A 14,546-nucleotide genomic window follows, 5' to 3' on the forward strand; every position below is an offset into this window, starting at 1 on the left:
GTCGGAATCAGCTCCCTTAAAGCAGTGATTCTTGCCTGAGGAAAAAATACTTTCTCCTGGCTTGTATCTATGATCAGACCCAAATACTTCAGTCTTCTTACTGGTTTTAGGAAAGATTTTTATAGGTTGAGGATCCAATCTAGATGTTCCAGATACTTGACCGTGGTCCTCAAGTTCCCCTTCAAAGAAGCTACCGACCGGTCTATCAAGAGCAGGTCGTCTAGGTATGCTATGACAGTTATACCCTGAGCCCTTAATCTGGCCAGAGGGGGAGCCAAGATCTTTGTGAACACTCGAGGTGCAGTGGCTATCCCAAAAGGCAGAGCCACAAACTGGAAACGGCGCCCCCCTATCTCGAAGCATAGAAACTGATGAGCAGGAAAAATGAGCACATGTAGGTATGCATGTCTGATGTCTATCGATGCCAAAAATTCTCCTCCCTGCAGGATGGAGACTACTGTCCGAATTAATTTCATGCGGAAGGACTGTATCCTTAGGATTCGATTCAGATCTCTTAAATCCAGAATGGGTCTGACATCCCCATTTGGTTTTTGGACCGTAAAAAGGTTGGAATAGAAGCCCAATCCTTGATCCTTTGTGGGAACCACCATAATGACCTCTTGCGACAAAAGTCGCTCTAACGCTAGAAGGAGCGACTGCTTTTTCTGAGTCTCTAGGGACACTTGATCTGAGGAAACGAGGAGAGGGAAATTCTTGGAACTCCAGCTTGTAGCCTAAGGTTACCATGGAGATTACTCATCTGTCCTGGAAGTCCTCCTGCCAGAGCTTTGAGAACTGTAGCAGTCTTCCCCTCACTCGAGCGAGCAAGGGCGCCCCTTCATGAAGAGGCCTTAGTGTCTTGTTTAGAAGACTTCTTCCCCAGGACTTCTTTTGTCCCTGGGGTTGACTCTTGTTTCATGCCCCAGACGGAGGAGGCCGTCGTGACTGCCTAGAGGCTGAAGCCCCTGGTGCTGGGGAAAGAGTCCGTTTGAAAGAGGGACGCTTACTCTTCTTCTTAATAGGTAAGAGAGTGCTTTTCCCACAAGAGATTCTCTTGATATAGTTAGTTATCAAAGTCTTCTCCAAACAACCTTGCACCACGAAAAGGAAACCCAGCCAACAGCTTTTTACATAGTGCTTTGGCTGACCAATTTTTCAACCATAAGATTCTACGCATATGCACCAACCCAAGTGAAAGACGAGAGGTTTGCATGATAGAATCTCTGATGGCGTCAACAACATAACATAAGGCCGCTGGAAGGTTAGCAAACCCCTGGGCCTGCTGTTCAGGTAAAACTTTGATGACCTGCTTAACATGGTCTCTTAAGTATTGACAGGAAAAAACATCCTTTAATAAGGATTCCATCTTTTTATCCACAGAATCCCTGAGCATTGTCTACGGGACAAGTCAGACTATTATTTACAGAGGAAATGGCCGCATCAATGGCCGGCATTCCCCACATCTTAATAAATTTTTCTTCCATAGGATAAAGTGTTGAAAACTTTTTCGGCGGAAGAAATCGCTTATCTGGGTGATCCCACTCAGCATAAAGGAGCTTTTCAAGTAAACTATGAACAGGAAAAGCATGTGCTGTTTGAGAGGGTTTCAGCGACCCCAAAGAAAAAGAGGATTCCTTAACAGTTTCAGGTACGGGCAACTTAAATGTGGAGCGGACCAATCCAGTAAGGATCTGTACTAAGACTTTCTCCTCTTGGGAAGCCGAAGAGGGTCCCTTTCCACCTGATTCCTCTGAAGAGGAATCATTCGTCCCATCCTGATCCTCTGAAAGGGATTCATCTCCTTTATCCCAGAGCTCCTCTGCCTGAGGGTCTTGGGAAACAGAGGAAGGCCTAGTACGTTTCTTTCCATTGAGTGAAGAAGTAATCACGGCCATTAATCTTTCTTCTAACCCAGTAATGGTTGAGGAAAAAACCTCTTGTGTAATGTATACAGGGGCTGAAGTGCCAGAAGCAGGTACAGCCCCTGACCCCAACGGCTCTCCCTGACCAGCCGTCCCTGGCCCCTCAGGGGGGAGGATGTAGCAGACAGGGGGTCCTCAGAACCTGAACGAGATCCCCTAGTGTCTCTGGTCCTGGGGGTACTTGAACCTCTTCTACCCATAGTGCAAAGCAACAAGGTGTGAGGTATCCAAAAATGAACTCTGACTGCTGAGCGATTTAGTCCAGCAAGCCTTGCTACCAAATGCCCAGTCTGGTGTTCCCTTAGTAAATGCAGCCTAGGAGAATGCCTGTGTCCCACCTTACATGCGACCGTCAGCTCTGTGTCCCTCCAAAGGCTCAGAGCACCTGTAAAGTGTGCTTTAAATAGCCATGCTTCTGGCACTGTGGGCGTCTGAGCACGCTGACGCTGTGCTGACGCTCCGCCCCCCCCTTCGTTTTTGAAAATGAGCGCTTCCTGCGCAAGCTGACCCTTCCGGGACAAACCTGGGGGAAGGCTGGGGGTGGAGGAAGAAGGAAGAGGCCGGCAGTGATGGGGCCTGCATTGCAATGGCGGCCTTGCGGCGGCAGCGGTGACAGTGCCGTTTAAAACCGCCTTACAGCCTATCTGTAGCCTCCCCCTAGCCTGGGGGGAATATCCCAGAGGAAAAAAACCCCCATCCATCCTACCTGGTGCCGGCCGGAGGAGCTGTGCAGTGTTGAACGCTGAGACAGATCAGCATGAGAAGGTATGTGATCTTGGCAGCCCCCGGTGGTCACAATAGGCATAGCATGCATTTACCTTAAAGGAGAAAACTAGAATTCAAAAATTCTGTGGAATCTCTTCTTACCTTATCCAGCCGCAGGGTTCTGTTACACAAACCCAATCTTCACCTCTCACGGTGGGCTCAGTTTAAAAAAAACGTCAGAGACTGGGGCCCCCTACAAATAGGGGGATCCTGCAGTTCTGGCCCTGTAAAGCACCCAGCCAGAAATTAGGATATTTAAAGCCATTTTCTGATCTGCAGGGTCCAGCTCTCTAAAAAGAGAAGCGTTACAGGTAAAACCTCGTTTCTTCGGACACTAGGCCCGGGTAGCATCCAATTCGGCCATGAAAGGACACTTTGAATGGATCCGGTTCGCCTGGCTTGCCCCAGTATAGGATATCAGGATATTCCCTTTGGAGCTTCAGCACAGGACATCTTTACATGTCCAACACCTAAGACACTGGCGTAAAAACTGAGGTATCCCTGGAAGGGGAGGGATTATATAGGGGGTTGAACTTCCTGCTTAGGGTGTGACCAGTGTCCAATACCTAATGGTACCTACATAACCCATCAGTTATTACTGTGGCTCTGTGTCCCGTGATTTCAGAGAAAGAAAGTTTGTTGTTACCTTAATGCATTAAATTAAAAACCTTCTGCCTTTAGAACCACTAGGTATGGTGGGCAAGCCATCATACAACATTATATTAGGCAGCATATTTCCTTCTAATGTTCCCTGCACTTCAGAGATGTGGAGGAAGCAGGAAGAACCAGTCATAACTGTGGGGAACCCTGAAGATCGACACTTCCGGGAGTGTTGGTTTCCCAATGAAGTTCAGGGGGCAATTTCTTTGATCAGAGTAGTGTTAAAATGACAGAAGCAGGCAAGGTACTGTAAGTATTCTGTTTCTTCTTTTCAGGTAAGTGTTTGCTGGAGAGTCTTTCTTTAGGTGCCAGGGTCACATTCAACTATTTGAGAATAGTACTTACATGTCAACACAACACTGTGGCTTCACTGCACCTGCAGCATCAACAACAGCGTACTTGTTTGGGGACGTACAAAGAACTGGAGAGGAGAAAGAAGTAGCGTTATTCATTTATTTATTACAAATATTTGCATCAACAACAAAAAAAAAAAAAAAAACAGTTTAAACAGTAAACATTTTGGGGAAAAAAATCACTATTGTTATGAAAAAAAAAAACATCAGACACATGTAAAGGACCAACAAAAATAAATTACCTCCAAGTTCAATGAAAAACTTCTGAAAAAAAATATGCCTGAGAAGCCAACATTAGCCAGTTCATGTGACACACAAGCTGATCACACTTGACCTTAATCTATAACTTGCCTTTCTTCCCATAAGGAGGTTCACTCTTTTTTGCCTTGGGCTTAGAAACTCAACAAAACTGAAATAAACAATGCGTGCTTGAGTGAGCTAATCCACAGCGTTCTTCCTACTCTGACATCTCTGCATTCCATTAAGACCATGTTCATTAGTCATGTGATGCTCATGCACGTGAGTGCAAAAATATTTACTGACTCAGTAAACAAATCTGTTCTTTCAGCCAATGAAATGTGTAAGGGTGACCATACACAGCAAGACAGTTGTGTCAAATATAAGCTTGTGACTTGTTACTTTCCAGCAAGAAGCCAATCATATAACATTCTACTTATTCAAACCTGCTGTAAAATAATGACAACCTGATTGCTAGGTGACCTACTTAAAGCCTAACAAACCCCAAAAGGTACAATTCTTGTGAGTGTCCAGTGAAGTAAACAATCTGCTACCCACTCATACACCTCTTTGGTTCAACAGACAATTTGGATGAGTGTTACAGCGATGGACGTAAGAACAATAACTGCCCATCAGCTGCTAGTTTATTTTTTGTTTTTTTTTAATCTAAAAAGCACTTAAAAAAAATGGAGGTTAAAAAAGTATAGATATCAGGTATACAAATTAGTAGTAATATAATATAATATTTTATTGATTTTAATACATTACTTAACTAAAGGTGAAATCTGCCATGGGTGTTGGATTTAGTAATACGAATAATACCCTATTAACCCCCATTTCTTGTAAGAGTGGCATATGTATTCTAGTCACAGGTTAAAGTTCAGTGTGACACTAAACTGTGATTTAAAAAATCCTACTTAAAAAGTTATGTATTGCTAAAGCGTTAGCTCACCTTTTCAGGAAAAATAAAAAGGTGAACAAACACCGGACATCTTTCCCACCCACCAGTCCCTGCTGAAAAGTTGAACTTTAACCACTTGACCTCCGGAAGATTTACCCCCTTCCATGACCAGGCCATTTTTTTGCGATATGGCACTACGTTACTTTAACTGGCAATTGCGCAGTCATGTGACACTGTACCCAAATATAATGCATGTAATTTTTTCCCAGAAATAGAGCTTTCTTTTGGTGATATTTGATTACCTCTGCGGCTTTTATTTTTTCGCTATAAACAAAAAAACAGACAATTTTGAAAAAACTATATATATATATATATATATATATATATATATATATATACACACACACACACACACACACACACACACACATACATTTTATATATATATATATATATATATATATATATATATATATATATATGCTACACGGCACCTATGCAGTGGATCACGTATATATATATATATATATATATATATACACGTGATCCGGCTCTTCTAGGCAGGGGGCATGCATGATCACACACAGCGGGAGCCCAGAGACATGTACCGCAGACTCAATGTCTGCCAGCACCCGCTGGTGATTCAGCGGAGAGACAGAACGGTGGTCTGCCTATGTAAACAAGGCAGATCGCCATTCTGACAGGAGGGAAGGCATAGATCCTGTGTCTCTGTAAAGCAGGGATCCCTGCCTTCCATTTGTAAAAGCACCTCCCACACTGTAATAAAACACAAGCTAGACACACAGTTAACCCTTTGATCACCCTTGATGTTAACCCCTTTCCAGCCAGTGTCATTAGTACAGTGGAAGTGCATATTTTTAACACTGATCACTGTATTAGTGTCACGGGTCCCCAAAAAGTTTCAGTGTCTGAATGTCCGCTGCAATAAAAAGTGTCAGTGTCTGAATGTCCGCTCCTGCTTTACAGAGACACAGGATCTATGCCTTCCCTCCTGTCAGAATGGCGATTTGCCTTGTTTACATAGGCAGACCACTGTTCTGTCTCTCCGCTGAATCATCGGCTGGTGCTGGCGGACATCGAGTCCGCGGTACATGTCTCTGGGCTCCCGCTGTGTGTGATCATGCATGCCCCCTGCCTAGAAGAGCCGGATCAGGTATATATACACGTGATCCACTGCATAGGTGCCGCCCTGTAGCAGCAAAACTGCTATGGAGCAGACCTGAACTGGTTAAATAAAAAAAAAATGTACCTTCTATTGCTCTCAGCCTCCTCCAAAATCCTTTTTTTTGTTGCAGTCTGATCCAACTTCCTGCTAAGGCCGGGTTCACATATGCGGTTTGTGGCTTGGGGTCCGTTGCATTTCTGTTCACTGACCCAAATTTTTACTAGAACTAGCACCTGAACCGGTCCCAAAAATGCACAGGACCCTGCCGGAAACCGCGGCCGCCCTGGACATGTGTGAACCAGCTCCATTAAAAGCCGGTCACATGTCATGCTAAATGAACGCGGTTAAAACCACATCGAATTCCCACATATGTGAACCCAGCCTAAAGGGTAGCTACGTTCGTTCTCCATGGTCCCACATATAAAGGAATGTAGCCACCCACTCCTGCTCTTTCTCCAGATGAATTATGAACTATCGAATGTGTAGTGTGCATAGGGAAGTGCACATGACCCCAACAACTCTCATCCACTCTGTTCCAAACAAAAGGAAGTGAGCGGTAAAAAGAGAGGTTTGGGAGCTCACAGAGGATGTTACAAGGAGGCAGAAATACCCAGTAAGAAATTATTTCATGAACAATAAATTACAGCGACATTAAGTTGTGGATTTGTAAGGATTATCTTTAGAGAATAAATATATTTAGGCTGGGTTTACACTGGTGTGAACACAGACATCGCATGTGATTTGCACCGCATTGCTGTGCAGATCACATGTGATGTCTGTGTGATGTGAATTCAGCCATACCCTTTGTATGGCTGAATTTGCATCGTATTTGAACCAAAATGGCACAGGACCCTTTTTTTGGTCTGCAGTGGAATCGGATCGCATGGGTATTCATACCCATGTGATCCAATTCCTTTACCATTTCAAAGTTCACACTGCGATCTGTTAACCGATCTGGGGGTGTCATTAACTTTACATTGACACCCATAGAGGTTTGCAGATGTCAGTGTGAACCATTTTGCGATTTAGGTGCGATCCAGGGAACCCGCGCAGGAGTCGCAGGGTTTCCCACATCATACCAGTGTGAACCGAGCCGCAGTGTTACTTTAAATCATCCACTGCAAAAACTTTTTGGTAACGGCAAAGGACAAACATGGAGCATTACTTCCCTCCTGTCTGCTACAACTACCACCACAATGAGCATTGGGACATCTAGTCCCAAAAGAGCTTTGTCGAGATGCAACTCCTAGCCCACAGCCCAACCACAGAGAGGCTTGCAGTACAGATCTGGGGGGATCTGAAGGCTTTTAAAATCTTCAAAACTAGAGCACAGCTTTAAGGACAAAATACTGACAGTTTATCAATTTTGTTTTCTTTAGACTCATATTTTCTCTTATGCAAAATGAAAGGTAAAACTATTATCTTAAAATAAACAACAGCTGCACTCCAGTGTTTTTGCTAATCTGCTGTCTTTCCGTAGGCTCTCTTATATGGTCTTCTCCTTTAGGAAATCTCTGTACCCTCCTCTTCTTTAAACTGGGCAACAAAGTCAAGCTGTATAAATGAATCCCATCTACTATAAAAAACACACCACTCCTTTAACTCTATCCATGCTGTGATGTTGAATCTGCTATGCATGGCTTACAGCTTTGATAATATGGAGGATAATGAAAACATCTGCACAGCATATCTGCTGATCTCACTTACCTTTAAACTTTAAGGCAAACTCATAGGGGTTGTACAACGTTAACACTTGCTTGTGTGTTGACTGATCATCGGCATAAAATATTAGTTCAGTCGGAAAGACAAACACAGGAAGGTTTCCTTCCACTAGCTCTGGCTGCCGTTTCTGCTGCTGCATTGGCACAGAATCCCTATTTCCTCTTCAGCTCCTTTTGTCTCCCGGAATTTCAAGTTTTCTTTTTTGGTGCTGGGAAGACCTCTAGTGCATCCTGTCAGTTCTGCAGGAGTAAGAGAAACATCAGTACTGCACTCTCTCTTATTTCACACAGCAGATGCCATGTCACTCTACCACTGCCAAAATGCTGGAACTCCAGTTACCAAGGCTAGGCCGAGCCATTCCAAGCAGTTTAACCCCTTCCTAGCTGCCTTCTCAGAATACTGCTTATTTGTCTTGTGACTTCCTGAAAACACTCAGCTATTCGGATTAACGACTGCCCAATAAGCTTTAAAGTGTAACTAAAGTCAAAACTTTTTTTTTCATTTTAGATTAGAGTAAGGGAGGGTTCTAACCACGTTAAATTTGTTTTTTTGTTTTTTAGCCATCTGTGTCCTTTTATGGAGAATTCTATTCACTTCCTCTCCTATAGCTAAAACAAGAAATGAGAGGAAATTTCTCCAAAGTAAAGGAATCCCTGTGTGTCTCCAGGGTCACCAGAACTATTGGAAGATTTCCCCTCTATTAGTGCTCTGACGACAACCCAAAATTTGGGATTTTATTTTACTTTCAATGATAACGTTAAACATGATAGAGAGGGTGTCCCTAAGAGGAACACAGACAGCAATGAAAAACTGAGAAGTGTTCTAATCTTTCTCTACTTCATCCAAAAAAAAAAAAAAAAGTTTTGCATTTTGTTACACTTTAAAGTGCTTTTGTAGTCAAGTTTGGAAAATCCTAACTATAGGGGTTATTTACTAAAATTGGAGCATGCAAAATCTGGTGCAGCTCTGCCTAGAAACCAATTAGCTTCCAGGTTTTATTGCCAAAGCTTAAGGTGACTGTAAAGGCTAGTTTAAAAAAAAATAAAAATAACAAACGTGTTATACTTACCTCCTCTGTGCAGTTGGTTTTGCACAGAGCAGCCTGGATCCTCCTCTTCTCGAGTCCCTCTTTTCTGCTTATAGCCCCTCCCTCCTTTGAGTGCCCCTCAGCCAGCAGCTTGCTACCAACCCGAATCAGATCTCCTATCTATTCAGACACGGAGCCCCGACCTGGTCCCAACCCCTCTCTACCCTAATTGGCTGACTGATTGACAGCCGCGGGAGACAATGGCATCGCTGCTCTGTCTCAGCCAATCAGGAGGAGTGTCCTGGATGGCTGAGGGGATCGTGGACATCGCTGGAGAGAGAAGGGGCTCAGGTAGGTAATTAGGGGGGTGCTGCTACACATAGAAGGTTTTTTATCTTAACCTCCCTGGCGGTATTCCCGAGTCTGGCTCGGGTTGGATTTTTCATACCAAAAGCGGTATCCCCGAGCCAGACTCGGGCTTGCATCGCAGGATCCAGGAAGAGCATACTTACCTTGTCCCCTGGATCCTGCAATGTCTCCCCGCTGTGATCGGCGAGCCGCTGTGTTTCGCTCGATTCACAGTGCCGAGCTCCGTTCCCTGCGAGCGTTGCGACGCACGGGGACGGAGTTCGGCGGTAAATTCAAAAAGTGAAACACACAGTATAGATACAGCATACTGTAATCTTACAGATTACAGTACTGTATCAAATAACTACACATCCCCTTTGTCCCTAGTGGTCTGCCCAGTGTCCTGCATGCAGTTTTATATTATAAAAACTGTTCTTTCTGCCAGGAAACTGGAGATTGTCCATAGCAACCAAAACTGTCTCTTTACATCAAAAGTGGTTTTAGAGCAGCTAGAAAAAAGCGATAATAAATTAGAATCACTCGCAGAATTGAGCGATAGTGATTTGTGGGGAGATCCGTCATCAAACACTAAAAGTAACGAAAGCTAAAATTCTGCAACTGAGTAAATTTCAGTGTTTTTGAATTGATTACATTATTATATAATTTTTATTATTATTATATTATTATTTGTTATAATTATTTATAGTTATTTATTATATTATAATTTTTTTATTTCGTTTTTCAAACTTTATCATACCCGGGATATCTACTAGACTCTTGTTTGGACAGATTTAAGTGAACTATTCCTAAGAATTACAGGCCTACAATATAAAACGCCAAATTTCTGTGCAAAATAATTGTACCGCTTTCAGCACCTAAAATCAGAAATAATCATACCGCCAGGGAGGTTAAAGAGGTTGTAAACCCTTGTGTTTTTTCATCTTAATGCATCCTATGCATTAAGATGAACAAAACACCTGGCAGTCACCAGCCTGAGACCCTTCATCTCTTTGGCGGGGACGCGCTGTACCTCTCTCCATGGATAGATTGATATCATCGCAGCCATTGGCTCCCGCTGCTGTCAATCAAATCCAATGACGCAGGCGCCGGGGAGGGAGGGGGGGCAGGGCCGAGTCCGGCATTCGTATCTGTGGATGCAAATGCTCGAGAGCGCACCTGCAAGGTAACCCCCTCAGGAGATCGCTTCTCCTATTAGGTTATCTGATGCGGGGAGGAGCCGCCGCGGGACCCCAGAAGAGGATGTGCACTCTGTGCAAAACGAGATGCACAGTGGAGTTAAGTATGATTTGTTATTTAAAAAAATAAAACGATTCTTTACAATCACTTTAATGCACAGAATGCATTAAGGTAAAAAAAAAAACCTTCTGCCTTTACAACTCCTTTAAAGGATCACTAAAGATAATTTTTTTTTTTTTTAATAACAAACATGTTATACTTACCTCCACTGTGCAGCTCGTTTTGCACAGAGTGGCTCCGAACCTGGTCTTCTGGGGTCCCTTGGCGGCTGTCTCGGCTCCCCCCGCAAGGACTCAACACCTTGCGGGCGCTCTTCCGTGATACAGCTGTATCACTCGGCCTCGCCCCTCGGCGCGCTGTGTCATTGGCTGCGCTGCTTTCAATCCACCCACTGTAACCAATCAATGGCCAGGCTGAGCGGCTAAGAGGATGTTGGGGGCGAGGGCGGGACATTCAAAGGGTCGGGTAAGTAAAACGGGGGGGCTGGGGGGGCCGGTATTGTCGGATGTTTTTTTCTATTCTATGCATTAAGGTGAAAAAACGTTTACCTTTACAACCCCTTTAAGAGAACAAGCTAAAATAAGAAGCGGACTGTCTACCACGCACAATTGCACCAGATTCTGAATACATCAGTTTTAGTAAAACTCCCCCTATGTGTTTGTTATGTATTCCCATTCATACAGCATACCTAAAAGTAATGTTTTACAAATATTTATTACCGTTTAGATGTTTCGTAAGAGGTGTCATGGCTGACTGCAAGCATTTTTCAACATTTTTAGGGTAAATCTGTCCCAATAGAAAGGCCAAAGACAGGATGAGCTCCCTCTGTTTAAAGCTGAAGTTTAGGTACAAATATTTGTGCATAGTTACATTGCCAATTTATGTGCCATACTTGTGGGATCCCTGCGGAAGCTGAAAGTCACTGTAATAGGCACAGCTACTACAGTGATCTCCACTAGTTTCTGAGTCCTTTTCAAAGAGGTTGTCTTGCTGCTTACTGAGCACAGGAGGTCACTCATTTGGCATGGGCGCCATCCAGAGAACACTTTGTGTTTTTTCAATGATTGCAAAGCTTTCTCTGATTGGATAAGGTGGAGAGGCAGGGTGATGTCAGAAACATTTCTGCTTTGCATAGTGCTGTCAGTCTAAAACTTCTAAAAAAAAAAAAACTTACAGAAGAGGAGAGCAAAGGGGTAACCTCATCAGTCTGCTGCTGCTACTTTACTGTCCACAAGGGCTACAGTAGGTCCTTCACCGCTTTGTTCTGACTACATTCACTTGAGTATATGAAGTCGATAAAGTTATGAGAAAAGTCCTGGGGAGCCGCACTCAAAATAATATTCACCTTTACTGAATAAAATCAACAAAAATAAATGCCACAGCAGGAAGTGCAGGAAAACTGACGCGTTTCACACTACAAACAGTGCTTAATCATAGTATATGAAGTCCCTGACCTGGAAGTTGTCTCTGGCAGAGGTGACCGTATCACATGGCTGGACAGAATTACAAATTCTTTGGTAAACATTTTACAGGTATGTATCTCAACTGTGCATTTAGCTTTGTGCTCGGAGTTCAGATTTAATGTAATACACATTAGTGTAAAAGCGTACCTTATTCTCTACACTTTATATACAGTGGTAATAAAGCAGCTTCATGAAATACAAAGAATGATTCAATTCTTTAATAAATGTTATCATATTTTATGTAAGTGCATAAACACAACACAATGTTACCAATGCACCATCAGCATCAACAATAATATAGTTGATGGGAGACATAAAGCAACATATTTTTCCAGGTAATCTAAATTTGTTTTATTGTTGTCTCTGTCCCAGTAAAAAGATTTCCCATCACTTTTTTCCGTACAACAGGAAATGAGAGAAAATCTTCCCAATAGGAACCTAAGACAGGTTCTAATTCTTACCCATACCATCCAAAACAAAAAATAAAAGTTTGGAGTCAGGGTTTAATGACACGAGCAATCCTGGCCTCAAATTGTTTCTGTCTGCAGGCCGTAATCCTATACTCACTACCGGTTGGTGTACGGAATTCTGTGACTGTAGCATCAAAGAGATGAATTTCTTTAAAAATATTTTTTCAATAAAAGTGGAATATCTCTCCCCACTTAAGCAAAGCTCCTTATATGGAAGCACAGAAGGATCATCACCCCCATCAGCTAGCAAATAGCAGTGCCAGACTGAAACCAGATTATAATTTAAATGATTTTTAAAAGGTAATGTATTTTTAAAGCCTGGACACCTTGAAAGACCTTCCATTCATTCATTCATTGTAGAAGGAAGTGTGTAATGACAGCCTCCATATTTCTCTTATGGCAGGTGTACTAAAAGGGTTTCATTGTTAGGTTAGGTATTCATTAAAGGGCAGATTATAGGGAGGAACTGGTTAACCAAATCTGTCACTAAAATGTATCTGTGTAATAAACATTAACTTCTGGGAGTGTCCAATTCCTCGGTGCACACTGTGGTTCCTTCTGCCAGCCCCTACATCCATACAGCAGACAATAGTAGCAAAGGGATCAGTGGATCAAACCAGTTAATGTAGGGGGGTAGGAGAAGAGGAACCAGATGCTTCCTTAGAGTGTTACTAAACCTGCATTCCTGTAAACCTGTACACAGAACAGGGAAATGCAATTATTTTAGTAAATATAAACTGTTAAATACCTTTTCTCATCAGCAGTATATAGCAGTCTTGAGACTTCTATAAGTGTCTGGTTAAAGCTCGTAGGAGGATTGTTCATTCTACTCTGACTGTTCTATGAGGCTGCAGGACCCCTGACCCTCTGGGCAGCGCTGATTGGCCCTGTGCTGATCACATGCACCCTCTCATGAAAAAAAAAAACTCTCTACCAATACACATCAAACTGAGCATGTGCAGAGTGACCCCAAAGGCTTTGTTCTATCCGGTGATGGATTGGGGACAGTGGAAGAAGGGGAGGATCAGAGAAGACAGGATCAAACAGTCTTTTTACACAATGCAGAGGATTAACCCCTTAGGTTCCACAGTTAGTGTAACAAACATGCTTTACTGCATATACAGACTGATTTTACTGTTGTGGGTTTAGTAACACTTGTGTCAGAGTCCGCAGGATCTTCAGATGGTGGTTTCATTTCACTACTGCAGAGATCAGTGGTGCAGGCAGCAGAAGAGATGACTATTCAATGTCTTCTCTGCAGGGAGACCTTTATTGCACAGATTCATTTTAGTGAGAGAGTCACCAAATATTTGGGTGATTATAAGCTTGGAGCGTAAGTGGGGAAAGAGGTCACAGGTACCTACAGTTTAGGTTTGCTCTGGGCATCTAAATGTAACATACTGCAGTACAACACAATATAACCACAGACTACCGAGACTTACAAAAGTAGATGGAAATAAATACATGAATAAGAAATAGACTGGTGATAGCTTATGTATTATATTCTGATTCTGCTCTGTGCTGGTAGAATGGCTGTATACACAATGAGGGGTGATGTGATGGAGGATTCTATTATATAAACCTGGCCGTTATTCTGTTGTCACTGTACTGCCATATAAATAAGTATATTGTACTCTTTCTAGGTTTACAAGGATGTCCTAATACTCTGCTGCAGCTGTATTGTTCAGAGGACCTGCGTGTCATGTTATGTCAGCTGTTCTCTTATAAGCTTCTGGAAAATAGTATTTTTTTTTAAGCAGATGCCTCCATTGTTTTAGGCACATTCTGAAAATATCCTGGCAGTAAACCTAATTAAAATAATTCTGAGACAGGCTAGCAGTGAATAATTATCACCAGCAGATTACATTGAGTCACTTAATATGAACTTGCATTGTTTTACATCCATAAAAAAAATAGGAAAGAAGGGATTCCTCTAATTCCAAACCCAAGAATGTCACCATGTATATGGCAGTGTCCCCTGGGAGCCGAACTAATGACAAAGCAGCAGACAAGGCAGACAGCAAACCGCCAACAGATTTTTTTCCCTCGGGAAAGGGAGGGAATTCTCACTGGAGAATTGAGACCCAGCTCAATATCTGGCCAACAATAACTTGCCTGCACTACCCCATAGGGTACTGATGTGTACTGTGAAGTGGAAGACTTACTAAAATGCTTTTGTTTTGTTTTTTTCTTAACTTTTAATTCACAAAGCTAGCACACCAGGATAAGGGTCCT

The 14,546-nt window shown here is 42.8% G+C and overlaps 1 protein-coding gene across 3 annotated transcripts in view; it reads right to left on the reverse strand.

The window, feature by feature from the left end:
- Positions 1–14,546, reverse strand: part of MOSPD1 (motile sperm domain containing 1) — a 70,572-nt gene that overhangs the window by 28,795 nt on the left and 27,231 nt on the right. For all 3 annotated transcript variants that reach the window (XM_073599197.1, XM_073599196.1, XM_073599195.1), the window contains 2 exons: positions 7,732–7,985; positions 3,693–3,768 (listed from right to left, as the gene is read on the reverse strand). In XM_073599197.1, coding sequence (XP_073455298.1) covers positions 3,693–3,768; positions 7,732–7,885 — 230 coding nt within the window. In that variant the 5' untranslated portion in view covers positions 7,886–7,985. The remainder of the gene's footprint in view (positions 1–3,692; positions 3,769–7,731; positions 7,986–14,546) is intronic.

Source organism: Aquarana catesbeiana, linkage group LG09, assembly GCF_042186555.1.
Source record: "Aquarana catesbeiana isolate 2022-GZ linkage group LG09, ASM4218655v1, whole genome shotgun sequence".
Classification (NCBI taxonomy): Eukaryota; Metazoa; Chordata; class Amphibia; order Anura; family Ranidae; genus Aquarana; species Aquarana catesbeiana.